General features: G+C 47.0%; 1 protein-coding gene across 2 annotated transcripts in view; it reads left to right on the forward strand.

Annotated features, from left to right (window-relative positions):
* slc5a6a (solute carrier family 5 member 6a) overlaps positions 1–22318 on the forward strand; it is an 80923-nt gene that overhangs the window by 35220 nt on the left and 23385 nt on the right. For both annotated transcript variants that reach the window (XM_078215202.1, XM_078215203.1), the window contains exons 2-5: positions 6503–7276; positions 12672–12737; positions 19536–19587; positions 22043–22110. In XM_078215202.1, the coding sequence (XP_078071328.1) occupies positions 6929–7276; positions 12672–12737; positions 19536–19587; positions 22043–22110 (534 nt within the window). In that variant the 5' untranslated portion in view covers positions 6503–6928. The remainder of the gene's footprint in view (positions 1–6502; positions 7277–12671; positions 12738–19535; positions 19588–22042; positions 22111–22318) is intronic.

Here is a 22318-nt window from a genome sequence, read left to right on the forward strand (position 1 = left end):
TGAATCTGCCCTGTCTAACCCTGTTAGAATTTTATAAGTTTCTATGAGATGCCCTCTCACTCTTCTAAACTCCAGTGAATATAACCTAACTGACTTAGTCTCTCCTCATATGACAGACCTGCCATCCCAGGAATCAGCCTGGTAAACCTTTGCTGTACTCCCTCTATAGCAAGGACATCCTTCCTCAGATAAGGACACCAAAACTGCACACAATACTCCAGGTGTGACCTCACCAATGCCCTATACAATTGCAGCAAAACATCCCTATCCCTATACTTAAATCCTCTCGCTGTGAAGGCCAACATGCCATTTGCCTTCTTTACTGCCTGCTGTACCTGCACGCTTACTTTTAGCAGCTGATGCACGAGGACTCCAAGGTCTCGTTGAGTATCCACCTCTCTCAATTTACACCCATTCAAGTAATAATCTGCCTTCCTATTATTGCTACCAAAGTGGATAACCTCACATTTATCCACATTATACTGCATTTGCCATGCAGATGCCCACACACTCAGCCTGTCCGAATCAGAATTTCTGCATCCTCCTCACAGCTCACCCTCCGACCCAACTTTATATCATCTGCAAATTTGGAGATAATACATTTAGTTCCCTCTTCCAAACCATTAATATATAATGTGAGCAGTTGGGGTCCTTACTTAATGAAAGCTCCTGTGGAATTGCAGAGTGGTCCATCCCCAGCTAAAGCTTCCCCAGTCCTAATGGGCACGAGGCAGACCGAGCGCATGTTTACTGCATTTCTCTCGGCAGCAGGTCCCTAGACACGGGAGCATCAGTCTGACCACAAACACGCTCCCGCTCTCCCTCATCCCACAGCAAAATACTGCGGACGGCGTGTTACATGGATTTGAAGGTTGATACTCAACACTTGATAAGAAATAGGATCAAGAGTAGGCCATTCTGCCTTCAAGCCTACTCCACCATTCAATAAGATCATGACTGATCTCACACTCAATAAGTCCACTTTCCTGTCTTCTCTTCGTAACCCTACTGATTAAAAAATATCGATCTGTGTTGAAAATGTTTAAGGACTCGGACTCCACACCTTCCTGGGGTTTTTTTCTTATAATCATTCATGGGACTTGGGCGTCGCTGGCTGGCCAGTGTCCATTGCCCATTCCCAGTTGCCCCTTGAGAAGGTGGTGGTGAGCTGCCGCCTTGAATCGCTACAGTCCATGTTCTGTGGGTTGACCCACAATGCTGTTAGGGAGGGAATTCCAGGATTTTGACCCAGTGACTGCGAAGGAACGGTGATATATTTCCAAGTCAGGACGGTGAGTGGCTTGGAGGGGAACTTGCAGGTGGTGGTGTTCCCCTGTATCTGCTGCCCTTGTCCTTCTAGATGGAAGTGGTCGTGGGTTTGGAAGGTGCTGTCTAAGGATCTTTAGATCCTTAGGGGGAAGGAAAGAGGGGGTGGGGGAGGGAGAGGAAGAGTTTGGGGGGGTGGAGTGAGGGAGGAAGGTTGGATAGAGAAAGAGACGGGAAGCAGAGATGGAGGAAGAGAGGGAGTGGGATGGGGGAGAGGGAGAGTGGGGTAAGGAAGGTGGGGTTTGGAGAGAGGGAAATGGGAGGGAGATAGGAAAAGGGTATGGGGATAGAAAGAAAGTAGTGGGAAGCAGAGAGCGGTCTGTGTCCCAGAGAGTGCGTGTGTATCGGGGATAACTCGCAAGAGAGTGGGAGGCCATGAGAGGGAGAGAGAGAGCACAGGATGGGAAGATAGAGAGGGAGAGAAATGGAGGGATGGTGACATGTGTAAAATGGCTGAGTAGGACAGGGAGGGAGGGTGGGGGAGGGAAAGGAATGGGCAGGGAGGGAGGGACTGGAGGATGAGGGAGTTGGGACTGGAGGATGAGGGAGATGGGACTGGAGGATGAGGGAGATGGGTGAGGAGGGGCAGGTGGAGAGGCAGAATGAGAGCGAGAGCCTGATCGACTGAGGAGGAGAGGCCAGAGTGAAAGAGACAGAGGGTAAGTGAGGGAGGGACAGAGTGGAGGTGGAGCAGGATAGGGAGTGCGTTAGAGAGACAGAGGGAGAAGTTAATACTGTGCGAGATGGAGAGGGACAAATGGAGATGTGTCCTGTCTCGCTGTCAGTCACTAACAAGGAGCATGGAGTTGAACATTGCAGCCAGGCAGACAGAGCCTGGAGGCTGGGGTAGAGCTCTGTCTCACAGCAGCTAACAACAACACAACTGGAGGCAGATGAACAGATTGAGGAGGATTCTGGAAACGACAGTCTGAGCAGGAGTACGCCTCACCCTGTGGTCACTGACTCACTCCCACAGATTCCATAATGCTCCTACTCTCTGGGCAATCCTCCACAGCTCCACTGTAACAGCCAGAAATAAGCACAGAGACTGACCAATAAATCAAAGTAAGAAGTCTCACAGCACCAGGTTAAAGTCCAACAGGTTTATTTGGTAGCAAACGCCATTAGCTTTCGGAGCGCTGCCCCTTCATCGGGTGAGTGGGAGTTCTGTTCACAAACAGGGCATATAAAGACACAAACTCAATTTACAAAATAATGGTTGGAATGCGAGTCTTTACAGGTAATCAAGTCTTAAAGGTACAGACAATGTGAGTGGAGAGAGAGAGGGTTAAGCGCAGGTTAAAGAGATATGTATTGTCTCCAGCCAGGACAGTTAGTGAGATTTTGCAAGCCCAGACAAGTCGTGGGGGTTACAGATAGCGTGACATGAACCCAAGACAATAAATCAAATAGAGAGGAGCTCCTTTCTCCAGGAAGTGATGGGAATGTGGAACTCGATACCACAGGGAGTGGTTAAAGATTAATAGATTAGCTGGATTTAGGGGAAGTTGGATAATTAAATGGAGGAAGGAGTAGAAGGATATGTTGACAAGGTGAGAGGTTAGAGGAGGTTTGTATGGAACATAAACACTAGCACAGACCAGTTGGGCTGAATGGCCTGTTTCTGTGCTGTCCCACACATTGCAATGCAAAATGAGTCATTGTGACAGAGGCACATGACAGAGTCTTGGGAATTATCCAAGGTTCATTGAGTTCACTGTCCTGCTGTCGTGTCAGACAGCAGTGATGGAGTTGTTGTTTGGTGAGTTATCAATCTCCTATGGACCTCGAGATGAGAAAAACGCCCAGTGTGGAGTGTTTAGAAACCTGTGCTCAAAATCACACCTCCGGGACTGCAGCGGTTCAAGAGGGCCCAGCAGGGAGGCGACGCTGATTGGCTGTCGCGGGGAAGATTTGCATCGGCGCAGTCACTGCTTCCAGACTGTGTTCTGTGGAGGAGCTGTTGTAAAGGGACACTTAAACCCCAAACACTACTTCAGTGCTTCCTTCCCTACCTCCTCCTCTAACCCCAAAAAAGTCACTGTGGGGGACCACAAGCAGGGGAGTTGAGATTCTTTTAACTGTATTAGGGCAGCAGCAGCCAGGCCTGTGACACCACAGCTGGTTCTGCTGTGGGACAGGGTCGGGCAAAGAGCAAGCGAGCAGTAGTAATAGGAGACTCGCTAGTTAGAGGCACAGACAGGCATTTCTGTCGCCGCAATCGAGATCCAGGATGGTGTGTTGCCTCCCTGGTGCCAGGGTCAAGGACGTCTCTGAGCGGTTGCAGGACATTCTTAAGGGGGGGGTGAGCAACCAGAGGTCGTTGTACATATTGGTACCAACGACATAGGTAGGAAAAGGGATGAGGTCCTGAAGTGTGAATATAGAGAGTTAGGCAGAAGGCTTAAGTGCAGGACCTCGAAGGTAGTAATTTCTGGATTACTGCCACTTACGTGCTAGAAAGAGTATGAACAGGAGGATTAGGCAGATGAATGCATGCCTTGAGAGCTGGTCCAGGGGGCAGGGATTTAGATTTTTGGATCATTGGGATCTCTTCTGGGGAAGGGGTGACCTGTTCAAGAGGGACGGGTCACACCCGAACTGGAAGGAGACTAACATCCTAGCGGGGAGATTTGCCAGAGCCATTTGGGGGTGGGGGTGGGGGATAAACTATTTGGCAGGGGGGTTGGGATTCAAAGCACTAGGGAGACAGAAGAGAAGTTTGAGGATAGCACAGAAGTTAAAGAGAGCCCATTAAGTAGTAAAGGCAGCATCAGTAATCCAAGTACCAGACAGATCAGGCAAAAGCAAGACAGGGAGCAAGGGAAGTCCAGGTTAAACTGCATTTATTTCAATGCAAGAGGTCTGACGGGCAAGGCAGATGAACTGAGGGCATGGATGGGTACGTGGGACTGGGATATTATAGCAATTACTGAAACATGGCTAAGGGAGGGACAGGACTGGCAGCTCAATGTTCCAGGGTACAGATGCTATAAAGATAGAACGGGGTAAGAGAGGAGGGGGAGTTTTTTGATTAAGGAAAACATCACGGCCGTACTGAGAGGGGATATATCCGAGGGTTCGCCCACTGAGTCCATATGGGTAGAACTGAGAAATAAGAAATCACTTTGATTGGGTTGTACTATAGGTTCCCAAATAGTCAGCAGGAAATTGAGGAGCTAATATGCAAGGAGATTACAGATAGCTCCGAGAAAAATAGGGTGGTAATAGTCGGAGAATTTAACTTTCCCAGCATTGACTGGGACAGCCATAGCATTAGGGTGGCACGGTGGCACAGTGGTTAGCACTGCTGCCTCACAGCTCCAGGCACCGGGTTCAATTCCCGGCTTGGGTCACTGTCTGTGTGGAGTTTGCACATTCTCCCCATGTCTGCAGATGGAGTTTAATTTAGGTAAATGCGAGGTGATGCATTTTGGTAGATTGAACCAGGGCAGAATTTACTCAGTTAATGGTAGGGTGTTGGGGAGAGTTATAGAACAAAGAGATCTCGGGGTACATGTTCATAGCTCCTTGAAAGTGGAGTCACAGGTGGACAGAGTGGTGAAGAAGGCATTTGGCATGCTTGGTTTCATTGGTCAGAACATTGAATATAGGAGTTGGGACGTCTTGTTGAAGTTGTACAAGACATTGGCAAGGCCACACTTGGAATACTGTGTACAGTTCTGGTCATCCTATTATAGAAAGGATATTATTAAAATAGAAAGAGTGCAGAAAAGATTTACTAGGATGCTACTGGGACTTGATGGTTTGAATTATAAGGAGAGGCTGGATAGACTGGGACATTTTTCCCTGGAGCGCAAGAGGCTTAGGGGTGATCTTAGAGGTCTATAAAATAATGAGCGTGGATCAGTTAGATAGTCAATATCTCTTCCCAAAGGTAGGGAGTCTAAAACTAGAGGGCATATATTTAAGGGGAGAGATACAAAAGGATCCAGAGGGGCAATTTTTTCACTCAGAGGGTGGTGAGTATCTGGAACAAGCTGCCAGAGGTAGTAGTAGAGGCGGGTACAATTTTGTCTTTTGAAAAGCATTTAGACAGTTACATGAGTAAGATGGGTATAGAGGGATATGGGCCAAATGCGGGCAATTGGGACTAGCTGAATGGTAAAAATAAGGGTGGCATGGACAAGTTAGGCCGAAGGGCCTGTTTCCATGCTGTAAACCTCTATGGCAGCTCACCACCACCTTTTGAAGGGGTAGTTAGGGTTGGGCATTAAATGCTGGTCTAGCCAGCGACACCCACATCCCGTGGAAGAAAGAAAACAAACTTGTTCCTCCCAAGCTAGTACCTCCCTGTCTGGAAGGAGAGAGTTTATAACTTGTTGTCAGTGTGGGGTTTTACAATACATGGTGTGTCTGAATGTTTCTGTGATCTGTTTGTGTGGGGACAGGGTTGATTCTGTTCCTCTGTGTCGGGTTTGATAGCCACCGGGTGGGCACGCAGCCTGACCAGGATCAGGAAGGATATAGCTGTCGCTGGCAACCAACTTGTGCACAGCAAGCTCCCACAAACAGCAATGAGACAATTGACAAAATGGTTGTCGGTCTATTTCAGAGACGTTGGCTGAAGGGTAAACATTGGCAAGCGCTCCCTGCTCCCCTCTTCAGAATGATGCCAGGGGATCTTTAATGTCTCATCCAACAGACAGCACCTCCGACAGTGCAGCACTCTCTCTGTACCGCACCAGCATTTGAGCCTGGGTTATGTGGATCGAGTTCCGAAGGTGGTCCTTGAACCCTCAGCCTTCTGACTGAGGTGAGAGTGCTGCACTGACGCCGTTTAAAGTCAGTCTTCTCCCTGCAGCTGACATTCAGAAAGTTGGGAGTGATGCTGCCCTGTCTCTCTCTCTCTCACACACCCTCCCTTCAGGTGGGGGTAATCAGAAGCTAAAGAACAGCAACATCAACAGAAATATGCTCGAATTGGCTTTGACTCCATGAAGGTCACATTCTTGTCAGGATTACAAACTGCTTTATTTCTGCTGAAACTGATTGAAGCTTTGTCCTATCCCGCTGACTTATTTACACAGAATTTCAATCAGTCGCCAAGCTGTTGTGAAACGCTGTGGTGGTGGCCAAGATTGCAGACAGGGGCGACCTTTTGTCAGTGAGAGATTAAATGATCCCTTCTCTGTCTTTCTCTTCTCTCCAATAGGCTGGATGGAAAGTCTCCTCCCCTCCTGGCTTATCTAAACAGCTTTTTGACTACTGGCCGTTGCACCTGGTGAAGTTCCGATGGTCTCTGCTCCGTCAGTCGGCGTGTGCACAGATACTTTGATGGGCTGTTTTAATGAAGGAGCCTCCAGAGAGAGACGGCAATCAGATTAACTGTCAGCCACGCAGACACCTGGGGGTGGGGAGACGGATTGTGGTTGTGCCACCTTCTCCCTGCTCTGTTTTAGACAGTGTGGTGTGTCTGTGTGCCAATGACTTCTTGCTGTCTCAGTGAGAATGACACACTGCGCAGTGACGTTCTAAGCTCCTTTCACTCCCCCGTCTCTCTGAACTGAACGGAACTCTCTCCACCTCCCCCCGCCCCCCCCACGGAGACTGGGACGGGGGGTCGAGCCACCCGGTCAGAATGGCCTCGTCAGCGCTGATGCGCTTTTCGGTGGTTGACTATGTGATCTTCGCCCTGCTGCTGGTCCTCTCCTCGGTTATCGGCCTCTTCTACGCACTGAGCGGTGGGCAGCAGCGCACCACCCAGGAGTTCCTGTTGGCAGGACGCAGCATGACCTTCATGCCAGTGGCGCTCTCCCTCCTCGCCACCTTCCAGTCCGCCGTGGCTATCCTGGGCGTGCCGGCAGAGATCTACACCTTCGGCACTGAGTACTGGTTCCTGGGCTGCTCCTACTTCCTGGGGCTTCTCATTCCCGCTCACATCTTCGTCCCCATGTTTTACCGGCTGGGACTCACAAGTACGTACGAGGTAAGTGAAGAACTCGAGAGGAAGCGATCGGAGCAAGGGTTCACAAAAACGCATCTAGGGCTCTTCCACCTGTCTAGGGGAGAGAAGCTGGGATTGTTTATAGACAAGGTTAAAGCTAAAGTTTGTTTATTAGTCACAAGTAAGGCTTACATTAACACTGCAATGAAGTTACTGTGAAATTCCCCTCGTGGCCACACTCCAGCACCTGTTCGGGTCAATCCACCTAACCAGCACCAGAATGTGGGAGGAACCCGGAGGAAACCCACGCAGACAGGGGGAGAACATTCAGACTCCACACAGGCAGTGACCCAAGCCGGGAATCGAACCCGGCTCCCTGGCGCTGTGAGGCAGCAGTGCTAACCACTGTGCCACCGGTTGAGAGGCGACTGATATGAAAGTGTGTTCACAGAAAAGATATTGCCACTGCTGGGGGAACTCTAAAACTAGAGCCGAGATTATAATGCAGCCACAAATGAGGAACTTTGGAGAAACGCGACCCAGAAAATGGTTAGAATGTGAAACTCGCTGCCACAGGGAGTGACTGCAGTTGGAGGCAGAGATTTATTGAAAGGGAAATTAGCTGTGGTATGAGGCAGAAAGGGTGAAAGTAAGCGCAGCAGCTTGAGGTTTATGTGGAGCGTTGATTAGTTGGTGCCACGGTCTGTTTCTGTACTGTAAATTCTCTTTGCGTGGACACTTTTCCTCACCAGTCTCTTATTGGTAAAAGGCTGCAGTCTCTTTGTCTTAAACACAGCGAGTTCCGAGAGAAATTACTGACCACAACGCAGGAATGGTTAGGAAGGTGCCCCCCGCGCACTGACCTCTGTGGAAATTAGCTTATACACACGACTGGCAAACCAGCTCCTCGTGTGAGTGTGTGGCCAAACAAGCACGCAGCTCCAGTCAGTAAAAGAAGGAAGTAATACATTCCCAAATAAATAAATACTCACTGTTTCTGTCTGATCGACATTAACAACAAACACACAGACAGGGAGAAATTCAAATGTGAAAACTAAAAGCGTTTTGAGTTCCTGAAGCAAAAACTAGAAAATGCTGGAAAATCTCAGCAGGTCTGACAGCATCTGTGGAGAGAGAATAGAGCCAACGTTTCGAGCGTGGATGACCCTTTGGCTCTTTTCTCCCTCCACAGATGCTGTCAGACCTGCTGAGATTTTCCAGCATTTTCTGTTCTTGTTTCAGATTCCAGCATCTGCTGTATTTTGCCTTTATTTGGAATTCCTGATGTAGGATTGGTGAGCTCAGGTGTTACCTCTGTTTCTCTCTCCACAGGTAGGAACAAAGGAACAGGAGTAGGCCATTCAGCCCATCAAACCTGCTCTGCTGTTCAATACTATCATAGTTAATCATCCATTTCAATATCTTTTTTTCTCCCAGTATTCGCATAGCCCTTTATTTCATTGGCATTTAGAAATTTGTCAATCTCTATATACTCAATGACTGAGCTTCCACAGCCCTCCGGGGAGAGAATTCTAAACTGCAAAGATTCACAACCCTCTGAGTAAAGAAATTTCTCCTCATCTCAGTCCTAAGTGGCTTCTTCCTTATTTTGAAATTGTGCCCCCTGATTCTAGACGTTCCAACCAGGGGAAAAATCTTATCTACATCTACCCTCTTTAAGTATTTTGTAGCCTTCAGTGAGATCACCCCCCATTCTTTGAAAGTCTAGCGATTACAGACCCAGTTTACCCAATCTCTCTCCATAAGACAGTCCCACCATCCCCGGAACAAGCCTGGAGAACTTTTGTTGCACTCCCTCAGTGGCAATAATATTCTTCCAAACGTAAGGGGACCAAAACTGCATGCAGAACTCCAGGTGCGGTCTAACCAAGATTCTGTACAATTACAAAGAACAAAGAAAATTACAGCACAGGAACAGGCCCTTCGGCCCTCCAAGCCTGCACCGACCGGGCTGCCCGTCTGAACTAAAACCCCCTATCCTTCCTGGGAGCATATCCCTCTATTCCCATCCTATTCATGTATTTGTCAAGACAAAGTCACTATCGTATCTGCTTCCACCACCTCCCCCGGCAGCGAGTTCCAGGCACCCACCACCCTCTGTGTAAAAAAAACTTGCTTTATACATCTCCTTTAAACCTTGCCCCTCGCACCTTAAACCTCTGCCCCCTAGTAATTGACTCTTCCACCCTGGGAAAAAGCTTCTGACTATTCAAGCAAGACTTCCCTCGCTTTAGTTGTACAGGGCGCTGGTGAGACCATACCTGGAGTACTGTGTAAAGTACCGATCTCTTTACATAAGGAAAGATATAAATGCATTAGAAGCAGTTCAGAGAAGGTTTACCAGACTAATACCTGGAATGAGGGGGTTGTCCTAGGAGGAAATGTTGGACAGATTAGGCTGTACCCACTGGAGTTTAGAAGAGTAAGAGGCAACTTGATTGAAATATATAAGACCCTGAAGAGTATTGGACAGGGTGGATGTGGAGAAGATATTTCCTCTTGTGGAGAACCTAGAACCAAGGGTCACTGTTTAAAAATAAAGGGTCACCCATTTACGACAAGGATAAGAAATTGTTTCTCTGAGGTTGGTGAGTCTCTGGAACTCTCGTCCTCAAAAGACAGTGGAATCAGTCTTTGAATATTTTTAAGGCGAGATAGATTTTGATTCATAGGGGGGGCGGGGGGTGGGGTGATAGGTTATCGAGAGTTAGGCAGGAATGTGGGGTTGAGGTTACAATCAGATCAGCCATGATCTCATTGAATGGCGGGACAGGCTCAAGGGGCCGAGTGAGCGACTCCTGCTCCTAAGTCGTATGTCGGTGTGTATGGGGAGACGGTGGTGTAGTGGTATTGTCACTGGATTAGTAATCCAGAGATCCAGGCCAATGCTCTGGGGACCAATGCAGATGATGAAATTTGAATTCAATAAAAATCTGGAATTAAAAGTCTAATGATAACCATAAAACCATTGTTGATTGTCATAAAAACTCATCTGGTTCACTAATGTACTTTAAGGAAGGAAATCCGCCGTCCTCACTATTAGTAACATATCATTAACCTTCCTAAATGCCTTCAGTGACTTGTGGACAAGGACACCCGGGTCTCTTTGTTCATCCACACTTCCTAATCTCTCACCATTTAAAAGATATTCTGTACATCTGTTCCTTCTACCAAAGTGGATTACCTCACATTTATCCACATTATAGTCCATCTGCCACATTCTTGCCCACTCACTAAGTCTGTCCAAATCCTCCTGTAGCCACTTTACATTTTCCTCACAACACACATTCTCCCCCCCCCCCCCCAGCTTTGTATCATCCGCAAACTTGGAAGTATTACACTTGGACCCAACATTTAAATCATTGATATGTATTGTGAACAGCTGAGGACCAAGTACTGACCCTTGCGGTACCCCACTAGCCACAGCCTGCCAGCGCAAGAATGACCCATTTATTCCTACTCTCTGCTTTCTGCCTGTTAGCCAATCCCTAATCCATACCAGTATATTTGTGCTTTTATTTTGCTAAATAACCTCCTATGGGGACTTAAAATCCAAGAACACACTGTCCACTGACTCCCCTTTATTGGGTGGCACAGTGGTTAGCACTGCTGCCTCACAGCGCCAGGGACCCAGGTTCAATTCCTGACTTGGGTCACTGTCTGTATGGAGTTTGCACGTTCTCCCCGTGTCTGTGTGGGTTTCCTCCGGGTGCTCCGGTTTCCTCCCACAGTCTGAAAGACCTGCTGGTTGGGTGCATTGGCCGTGCTAAATTCTCCCTCAGTGTACCCGAACAGGGCCGGAGTGTGGCGACTCGGGGATTTTCACTGTAACTTCATTGCAGTGTTAATGTAAGTCTTACTTGTGACTAATAAATAAATAAAAAATAAATTCTGTGAGTAACATCCTCAAAAACTCCCAACAGGCTGGTCAAACATTATTTACCATTCATAAATCCACACTGACTATGTGCAATCAGATCACTATAATCCAAGTGTCCCATTTATCACTCCACTCACCTGATGAAGGGGCAGCGCTCCGAAAGCTCGTGCTACCAAATAAACCTGTTGGGCTTTAACCTGGTGTTGTGAGACTTCTTACTGTGCCTACCCCAGTTCAACGCCGGCATCTCCACTCTATTTATCAGATCCTTAATAATAGATTCTGGCATTTTCCTTACTGATACCAGGCTAACAGGTCCGTAGTTCCCTGTTTTCTTTCTCCTTCCCGTCTTAAATAGCGGTGCAACGTTTGCTGCCTTCCAATCTTCAGGAACCATTCCAGGATCTGTAGAATTTTGGAAGATGATTACCAATGCATTCACTATTTCTATAGTAATCTCTTCCAACTCTTCCAACAGTCTGGATGCTGGGAGACCTGCATTTTCTGTTTTTATTGCAGATTCAGATCCGTAATGTTGTGTAATTATAGGCAGGAAGTTCATAGAGTTAGTCATTACGGCTAGGAGCAGTACTTTTACCCTCACTCTGGCTCACACACCCGCTTACCATAAGACCATAAGACATAGGAGCAGAATTAGCCCACTCAGTCCATCGAGTCTGCTCCGCCATTCAATCATGGCTGATATTTTTCTCATCCCCATTCTCCTGCCTTTTCCCCATAACCCCTTATTAATCAAGAACCTATCTATCTCTGTCTTAAAGACACTCAATGACCTGGCCTCCACAGCCTTCTGCGGCAAAGAGTTCCACAGATTTACCACTCTCTGGCTGAAGAAATTCCTCCTCATCTCTGTTTTAAAGGATCGTCCCTTTAGCCTGAGGTTGTGCCCTCTGGTTCTAGTTTTTCCTACTAGTGGAAACATCTTCTCCACGTCCACTCTATCCAGGTCTCGCAGTATCCTGCAAGTTTCAATAAGATCCCCCCATATCCTTCTAAACTCCCAACAAGTACAGACCCAGAGTTCGCAACCGTTCCTCATACGACAAGCTCTTCATTCCTGGGATCATTCTCGTGAACCTCCTCTGGACCCTTTCCAAAGCTAGCACATCCTTCCTTAGATATGGGGCCCAAAACTGCTCTCAATCCTCCAAATGGGGTCTGACCAGAGCCTTATGCAGCCTCAGAAGTACATCCCTGCACTTGTATTCTAGCCCTCTTGACGTGAATGCTAATATTGCATTTGCCTTCCTAACTGCTGACTGAACCTGCACGTTAACCTTAAGAGAATCTTGAACAAGGACTCCCAAGTCCCTTTGTGTTTCTGATTTTCTAAGCATTTTCCCATTTAGAAAATAGTCTATGTCTCCATTCCTCCTTCCAAAGTGTATAACCTCACACTTTTCCACATTGTATTCCATCTGCCACTTCTTTGCCCACTCTCCTAACCTGTCCAAGTCCTTACACGATTTCTCCTGAATTTGAATTCTAACATGCAGTTTGTGTTTGTCTTTCCAGTACTTGGAGTTGCGGTTTAACAAGGCGACCCGCTTGTGTGGCACACTGACCTTCATTTTCCAGATGGTAAGTGTGGTGTCTGGCCAATGTTTCTGGCAGTGAAATTACTCCCTTTCAGTGTGTTTCTGTTTATTTCTATCGATGGTGCCTTTTAAATTTTATGGCATACGCAGCCTCTTAAAGGGGACGGCTTGTAAGCGACCTTCACGATAACTAAAAATAGCTGCGCTGTCACTCGAGCACCCAGCTGAGAGGGAAGGTTGCAGATGGAACCTCCTTTTAAACAGCGAGGGACGAAACATAAACTCCACTCGCACCAAAAATACAAAGCCTCTATTGCTGTTGAGATTCTACCGTTCTGGATAATAAATCAGCCCCTTTAACAATCAGAACTTGCCACTCTCAGTATGTCACATTGCCATTCGTGAAGATAAGTGCATTTTGCATTTGAAGAACAACACGTCTTGTTAAGTCATCTACTCCTAAATTCCTTCATGACCTGTACTGACTATATGATGTGGGCTGAATGGGGCTATGATTGAGCCTGGGTCAGGGAGAGATGCATCGGTGCATTGTCTACTGTCTTTAGTCTTCCGTGAGATGTGAGTTCTGCTGGCTGTGCCAGTATTTCTTGACCATCCCTAATTACCCTTCAGCTGAGTCGCTTGTTAGACCCTTTCAGAGCGCAGTTAAGAGTCAACCAGCACCTCCCAAACCTGCAGCCTCTGCAACGTACAAAGACAAGGGCAGCAGATATATGGGGGAAGCAACAACATCAAGTTCCCCTCCAGACCACTCACCGTCCTGACTTGGAAATGTATCACTGTTCCTTCACTGTCGCTGGATCAAAATCCGGGAACTCCCACTCTATAACAGCACTGTGGGTGTACCTACACCACATGGACTGCAGCGGGTTGAAGAAGGCAGTTCATCATCGCCTTCTCAAGGGCAATTAGGGATGGGCAATAAATGTTGCCCTAGAAGTTTAAAAAAATCATTGCTGTGGATCTGGAGTGGCATGTGGGCCAGACCAGGTAAGGATGGCAGATTTCCTTCCTTCATAAGGATGGACATCAGTGAATCAGCTGGACTTTTTGTGACAATCCGGTAGTTTCATGATCGCCATTACTGGGAGGAGGTTTTTGTTCCAGATTATTAAAAATTAATTGTGTAAAAATTTCACCAGCTGGCTTGGGATTTGAACCCATTTCTCCAGAGCATTAGTCTGGACCTCTAAAACTAGCCCACTAACATGAGTGCTATAGTGCCATCCCCTCCTAATGAATCCCCTCTCCTAGAGGTGTGGGTATGAACCAAGGCAGCATAACCTTGGCGGTAATGCTTAGCCAAATTGAATGAACCACAAAGCATGTTGGGACATGATCAACGATAAACAATGAACAGGTGGCCAAGATATTGGTGGTGATAGCATGGAGCCACACACCATAAGACATAGGAGCGGAATTAGGCCACTCGGCCCATCGAGTCTGCTCCGCCATTCAATCGTAGCTGATATTTTTCTCATCCCCATTCTCCTGCCTTTTCCCCATAACCCCTGATCCCTTATTAATCAAGAACCTATCTATCTCTGTCTTAAAGACACTCAATGACCCGGCCTCCACAGCCTTCTGCGGCAAAGAGTTCCACAGATTCACCATTCTCTGGCTGAAGAAATTCCTCCTCTTCTCTGTTTTAAAGCATCGTCCCTTTAGCCTGAGGTTGTGCCCTCTGGTTCTAGTTTTTCCTACTAGTGGAAACATCCTCTCCATGTCCACTCTATCCAGGCCTCGCAGTATCCTGTAAGTTTCAATAAGATCCCCCCCTCATCCTTCTAAGCTCCCAACGAGTACAGACCCAGAGTCCTCAACCGTTCCTCATACGACAAGCTCTTCACTTCAGGGATCATTCTCGTGAACTTTTCTGAAAGGGTCCAGAGAAGGTTCACCTACAGAAAGTTAATATCTGGACAAAAGGAGCAGGAGAATGAGTAAGGAGTTGGGTGCGGGGAGCTAGTCATTTCTTTTATTCATTCGTGGGAAATGGGCATTGCTGGCTGGCCAGCATTTATTGCCCATCCCTAGTTGCCCTTGGAGGGCAGTTGAGAGTCAACCACACTGCTGTGGATCTGGAGTCACATGTAGGCCAGACCAGGTAAAGACGGCAGATTTCCTTCCTTAAAGAACATTAGTGAACCAGATGGGTTTTTCCGAAAATCGACAATGGTTTCATGGTCATCAGTAGATTCTTAATTCCAGATTTTTTTTAATTGAATTCAAATTCCACTATCTGCCGTGGTGGTATTCGAACCCCGGTCCCCAGACTTTCTGGATTAATAGTCTAACGATAATACCACTCGATCACTTACTAATTAACACATGTTGACATGAGAATGTGAGTTTGGTTCATCTGCCTTGAGTCTCGTTTGCACACAGACTCAGTAAAAGTGGATGGACAGGTACAAACACAATGTAATATCTTTCACTGCGAGGGGAGCTGAATACAAAGGATGGGAGAGGATGACTGTGGTGTAAATACCCTATGTGGAGTAGCTGCTTTCAGTCTGGCACTGCATCTCAGCAAGGACATATTGACCATGGAGGGGGTGCAGCACAGATTTACTAGAATGTTCCCTGGGCTAAAAGGGTTAAATTCAGAGCACAGTTTGCAAAGACTAAACTTGTAATCCCTTGAGTACAGGAGATTAAGGGGTGATCTAATGGCAATGATGAAAGGAGTTGGCGGGTGGATAGAGAGGAACATTTTCCTCTGGTGCGGGCAGTCCTGAACACAGGGACACTATCTCTGAGATTGTCAGGAATCACTTCTTGATACAGACAGTAGTGGAAATCCGAAGCTCTCTCCCACACACAGGCTCTTAGTGCTGAGGGGCATTGGGATATTTAAGAAGTGATGGATAGATTTTTATTAGGCGAGGATAAGAAGGGTTTCGGAGGCAAGGTGGGTGGAGCATGTTGAGGTGCAGAGCAGCCATTTGGGGTGCCCAGACTGTGGGATGAGACCTTGGGGTTAGGGCTAGGGTACTGAGTGAGTCACTAGTGAATGTCAGAGTGAACCACACTGGTATGGGAGTGGCGTCATACTGACAACAAACTGAGCAATGATGGCATGTTTCCTTCCCTAAAGAGATATTAGAGACTGGGAGGATTTCCCAGCCGTCTGATAGCTTTGTGATCACAGACTGATAGCCAGCTTTTGTATTTCAGATTGATTCAAACTGAATTCAGATTCTCAAACTGACCCAATTCGATTTGAACTTGGCTTCTAGTCCAGTGACAGAACTTATTTTTAAAATTCATTTGTGGGCTGTGGGTGTCGCTGGCTGGCCAGCATTTATCGCCCATCCCCAGTTGCTCTTGAGAAGGTGAGCTGCCTTCATGAACCGCTGCAGTCCAAATCAGAGCACTGTCGGATGTCCTGGATGTGAAATGGTGTCCTAACTGACTGCATCTTTTAATCTCTGTGTATTCACGGCAGATTAAGATTAGCCACACTTGAATGCAAAGCTAACGAGGTTCCATCTCCCATGTAAAGTCTTATCAGTGCAGCACACAGTGCAAACTCTGTGCAGTGGTCCTGCTGTTCTACAAAAGGTACAATGTGATGAGACATTTAATGGTCAGCTCATGAAACTGCCCCACTTTTTCTAAAGATTCTCCTGTCTGTTGGTTCCTTGCTTGGGTTCTAAAGGTCGCTATCAGATTAAATAAACTATCAGTGCTCAGTTTATCTTCATTCTGCAGAAATTAATTGTTAAATTAAATTGTTCTCTGGATTCTGAGGAGGTGACCGAAACAGATCTAAATGCTGGGCATAAAATACAGGAGACTATTCAGCTTATCGCACCCATGCCAACCCTTGGAATGAATGATCCAACTCGTCCCATTCCCCTGCACTCTTCCCCAACCCACAGCGGTGGCACAGTGGTTAGCACTGCTACCTCACAACTGCAGGGACCTGGGTTCAATTCCGTCTTTGGGTCACTGCCTGTGTGGAGTTTGCACGTTCTACCCGTATCTGGGTGAGTTTCCTCCGAGTGCTCTGATTTCCTTCCACAGTCCAAAGATGTGCGGGTTAGGTTGATTGGCCATGGTAAATTGTCCCTTAGGTCCCGGGATGTGTAGGTTAGAGGGATTAGTGGGGTAAATATGTGGGTTATGGGGATAGGGCCTAGGGTGGGATTGTTGTCAGTGCAGACTCGATGGGCCAAATGGCCTCTTCCTGCACTGTAGGGATTCTATGATTCTACAGCCCTGCAAATGCTTCCTTTGCGAGGAATATCCAATTCCCTTCAGAAAGTTACTGTTTGACCTGTTTCCACTGTCTTATCAGGCAGCCTGTTCCGGATTGTCAAATTGTTCCTCCTCTTCCCCCTCTGGACCTTTTGGCAGTTGCCTTAAATCTGTGTCCCCTGGTGGAAACCTCTATCCAGTTCATTTTCCACAAGTAAACATCGTGTTCTCGACTGAATCTCAAAACTTAACAGTTCTCTAGGAAATGATGGCATTTATCGGAAAGGTCTCCATGATACAGGCACCGGACCCCTAATGCGGTGTCCCAAAGTCCGGAGTCAAAGCCAGGTCCTGTGCTGGGAACTGAGGATTATGATGTCCTGGACAATATCCTGCCTTTGTGTTGTTATACAGTTGGAGAATGTGAGAAAAGGGTGGTGAACTGTGAGGAAAGAATAAACAGGGATGCGCAGTGGCACAGTGGAACTGCTGTCTCACAGCGCCAGAGACCGGGTTCAATTCACTGTCTGTGTGGAGTCTGCACATTCTCCCTGTGTCTGCGTGGGTTTCCTCTGGGTGCTCCAGTTTCCTCCCACAGTCCAAAGCGTTAGGTTGATTGGCCACGCTCAACTGACCCTAGTGTCAGAGGGATTAGTAGGGTAAATATGTGGAGTTACAGGAAAAGGGTCTGGGTGGGATTGTGGTCAGTCCAGACTCGATGGGCCGAATGGCCTCCTTCTGTACTGTAGGGATTTTATTCTATTCTATTCTAACAGATGCACTAACCATAGAGAGGGAATAAACGCAAGTTACTTAAACGCTACTCAATAAAAGACAGTTCAATGGAATAAGGATGACCAGTTTCCCCCACTCCAGAAACGAAAATCCAAAAAATCATTGTATCGGTACATGGCCGGTCCCGAGCTTGCTTGATGCGGGGTCTGGTACCTGTACAGGGACACAAATACCTTGCTTCATTCGGCACCTTTCGAATGGCTATGATACCTCGGGATATCCACAAACATTTAACAGCCAATAAAGTGGTTTCAAAGTGCTCTAACAAGTAACCAGTTTGTACACAGCAAGGTGCCACAAATGGTAACATGACAATGACCATCCAGTCTGTTAGTTGGCTGGGGAATAAATATTGATGAGGATATTGGGTGAAATCCTCCGCTCTTCAAATCATACCGTGGCGTCTCCCACCTCCCAGCAGACAAGGTCTGTTTAATTTAGCCTCTGAAAGCAGCACCTCTGACAGTGTAGCCTTCCCTCAGCACTGTACCAGAAGGATCAGTCTGGACTTTATGTTTAATTCTCTGAATGGGCTGCATCACAAGGCTTTGTGTGTTAGAATAAGGCAACATAACAGACTGAACTACCCGCAGATTCATTATTCTAATACAAATAATGGAATTGGTTGCTGCGAACAAGCTCGGGAAAGTAACCCAGTCATGATGGTTTTCGAAAGGGCAAGATCCAACGTGACTAACTTCTCTCTGAGGAGGTGATGTCCCAAGATGGCAGTGGGAACTCCAACACTTTCCGAAGGATGTTTGATCGTGTTCCACATTGACCAGTAATCACAGTATTTATGGAACAGCCTTGATATTGGCTGACAGTGTCGTGAAAATTGCGACACATCGGCCAATGCAGCACTTCTTCAGTACAGCGTGGAGCTGTCGGCACTCACGCCCAGTGAGGTTTGAACTTAAGTGGCAGAAGGGGGCATGAGGAAAAGCTTTTTTAAGCAGAGGGTGGCGGGTGTCTGGAATTCGCTGCCCGAGTTGGAGGCAGAGACCCTAAACGTGTTTAAAACGTATCTGCACCTCCATCTTCAGATCGCGTTGAAAGTAAGCGCGCAGGTACAGCAGGCAGCATAGCAGGCAGCATAGAAGGCAAATGTTGTCCTTCATAGCGAGAGGATTTGAGTAAAGGGATAGGGGTGTTTTGCTGCAATTGTCTAGGGCATTGGTGAGGCCACACCTGGAGTATTGTGTGCAGTTTTGGTGTCCTTATCTGAGGAAGGATGTCCTTGCTATAGAGGGAGTACAGCAAAGGCTTACCAGGCTGATTCCTGGAATGGCAGGTCTGTCATATGAGGAGAGACTAAGTCAGTTAGGATTATATTCACTGGAGTTTAGAAGAGTGAGAAGTGATCACATAGAAATTTATAAAATTCTAACAGGAATTAGACAGGATAGATTCAGAAAGAATGTTCCCGATGGTGGGGGAGCCCAGAACTAGGGGTCATAGTTTGAGGATAAGGAGTAAACCTTCTATTAGAAAGGACACGTGGATGTCTTTGGATCAGCATGGATAAGATGGGCCGACTGGCTCCCTTCTGTGCTGCATCATTTCAGTAGTCCAATGGTACAGACTCAGCGGTAATAATGTAATTTTTAAAATTTTCTTTTATGGGATATGGGTGCCCCTGGAATGGCCAGTATTAATAGCCCTTGAACTGCGTAGATTGCACGGGCTATTTCAGAGGGCAGTTAAGAGTCTGCCACATTGTTGTGTGTCTGGAGTCACATGTAGGCCAGACCAGATCTGCTTGTTACGAGGGGGAGTTTTTTTAATGGTAATACCATTTTCCCTCTTCTGATTACAGGTGATTTACATGGGAGTGGTGCTCTACGCACCAGCACTGGCGCTGAATGCAGGTGGGTTAAAGTAAGATCAGTGAAATGACAAAGAGCACTTGAAGCTTCCCTGTCTGGATGGGATCCCCCTCAGGCCTGAGCTGATCTTCCTAAAGTCACTAAAGTAAAACAATTAATGACTTCTTTTCACAAGACAACAAACTGTTGGAAAAGCTAGATTTCTAAACCCAGACCGGATTTTTAAAAAATTCATTCATGGGACATGGGCGTCATTGGCTGGCCAGGATTTATTGCCCATTCCTCGCTGCCTTGAGAAGATGTTGGTGCATTGCCGCCTTGAATCGCTACATTGCCAGGATTCCTGGTTTTCAGCTGTCTAAGGTTGTTAGAATCTAATGAGTTCCAGTCCATATAAAGCAGGAGCAGTCTGAGTTTTGTCTGATAAAGGGTTTAAGAAGGGAATCGATAGAATTCTAGACTCTAAACCTGTCAAGGGGCATGGGGAGAGTGTGGGAGATGTTGAGATAGAGGACCAGCCATGATTGTGTTGAATGGTGGAGCAGGGTTGAAGGGCTGAATGGCCTACTGCTGCTCCTATGTTCTATGTTTCTCTGAATGGTACATAGCAATTTGACCCAGCAAGCCATTGCCAAGTCTTTGAAAGAGCTATCCTACTAGCCTTGCTCACTCACTCTTTCCCCATAAACCCACAAATTATCTTTCCCAAACCCGGGATAGTCAGGCTGGTGAATCTTAACTTGTGGCTTTGCTGAATTTCCTGCCCTGTGAAGCTGGAATGAGATCCCGGACTAGCGTAGGATTTAATTGGAAGGACTGCTAAACCACTTAAAAGGCCACCGAGTCCGTGGCAAAGCGATTAAATCAGTCCCGTGCCTAACCAAATCCTACAAAATGAACATGCCCAGTGGAAGACCAAAGTAATTAAATGTTTCCAATCAACAGCATGGAAATAAAGCAGGAAGAAAATAACAAAATCAAAAGATGCTGGAGGAATAAGAACAGAAAAAACTGGCAAACACTGGGCAGGTCAGGGCGACTGTTTCAGATTAATCTTTCAATCCTCACAGTTAATTAAATCATGGGAGATTTATTTTTTACAGAAATGCTTAATTATTGTAGAGAAACATGGGAGACAGACGGCATTCATATCGGTTGCTTATTAACAACGGGAGTAATTGCCCTTGAGACTCTGTTGAATCACCAAAACAGGCCTTCCCTTTGTTCTGCCTGAACTCTGCCATTGTGGGGAATTGTTGTTATTCCATAACATGTTATGTTGGTGGGGAATGAGGAAATGGTGGGGTTAGGTGTGCGTCTTCTCATTTCTGAAATAAAACAGATCTTATTAAGGAAATAAAGCGTGGACCTTAAGTAGAATTGAGATCTTAGACATCTGGAAATGATTTGACCAGCCCTGAAGGCGTAGCAACCTAAAATGGTTTCATTATGACCAAGAGACAAAACTCGCCCCACCAACAGGAGTGGGAGAGCTGGGGGCGGGGGGCGGGGGGGGGGCGGAGGGGAGAAATGTCACAAGGTGAAGGGAGGCAGCAGAGCGTTAACTCGATGTGCTGGTTGGGGAAGTTAAAACGAGAGAGGGGACAGAGTGCGGAGGAGGCTGTGGACAGCACAGTGGCACATTGGTTAGCACTGCTGCCTCATAGCGTCAGGGACTCGGGTTCGATGTGCGGAGTTTGCCCGTTCTCCCCGTGTCTGCGTGGGTTTCCTCCGAGTGCTCTGGTTTCCTCCCACAGTCCGAAAGATGAGCTGGTTAGGGTGCATTGGCGGTGCTAAATTCTCCCTCGGCGTACCTGAACAGGCGCCAGAGTGTGGCGACTGGGGGATTTTCACAGTAACTTCATTGCAGTGTTAATGTAAGCCTACTTGTGACACTAATAAATAAACTAAACTAAAAGTGAGAAGGAGGATAGATAGTGATGCTTGGGGGATCAGTGAGGGATCGCGGGAAGGGACAAGATTGCAGCGAGGGGGAGGCAGGGCATGGAGGGAGGGGCAGCGGGAAAGGTGACAGTCAAAGCACGAGAGGAAATTTCAACAGATAAAGTTAGACTTAATTTGCTCACATTCGCAGTGATTTAATTTGATTTATTATTGTCACATGTATCAGCGTACAATGAAAAGTATTGTTTTTTACGTGCTATACAGACAAAGCATACCGTTCATAGAGAAGGAAAGAAGAGGTTGCAGAATGTACTGTTACAGTCATAGCTCGGGTGTAGAGAAAGAAAAGGGTTAGAATAGAGTTTTAGATGCACAGAACAAGAGTAAAAGGTAGAATTAGAGGGTATGCTGGGTACAGCTCGCAAGAAGTTGCCTCGCCCGGACGCCATCTTGAAAATACAGTGAAATGGTGTCCATCCATTTCCATGATTTTTGTTGGTTCATCAGTTCTCATCGTGGTTCTCTGGCGAGCTGCCGCTCTGCCCTTCTGAATCTTACTGTGTAAGTAATAAGAGCTGTGTTTGTTTTCCAGTAACTGGCTTTGATTTATGGGGAGCGGTGCTGACTATGGGACTCGTTTGCACGCTGTACACGGCATTGGTGAGTAACCAATGGGCTAGAGAGTTGGAGCTTTCCAAACAGCATTGATCGTGAAATCTTGAGTCTTGCCTCTATGCAATGCCTCGGTGAACCTCAGGATGGCCCCTCTAGCCAGTGTTGTAATGTAGGAAACGCATAGCAAGATCCCACAAACAGCAAGGTTTGAGCGGCCTTTTTCTAATATTGGGCAGGATGTAGGAAGGTGAGA

The sequence above is a fragment of the Mustelus asterias genome, chromosome 6 (genome assembly GCF_964213995.1).
Source record: "Mustelus asterias chromosome 6, sMusAst1.hap1.1, whole genome shotgun sequence".
NCBI classification, from domain to species: Eukaryota; Metazoa; Chordata; class Chondrichthyes; order Carcharhiniformes; family Triakidae; genus Mustelus; species Mustelus asterias.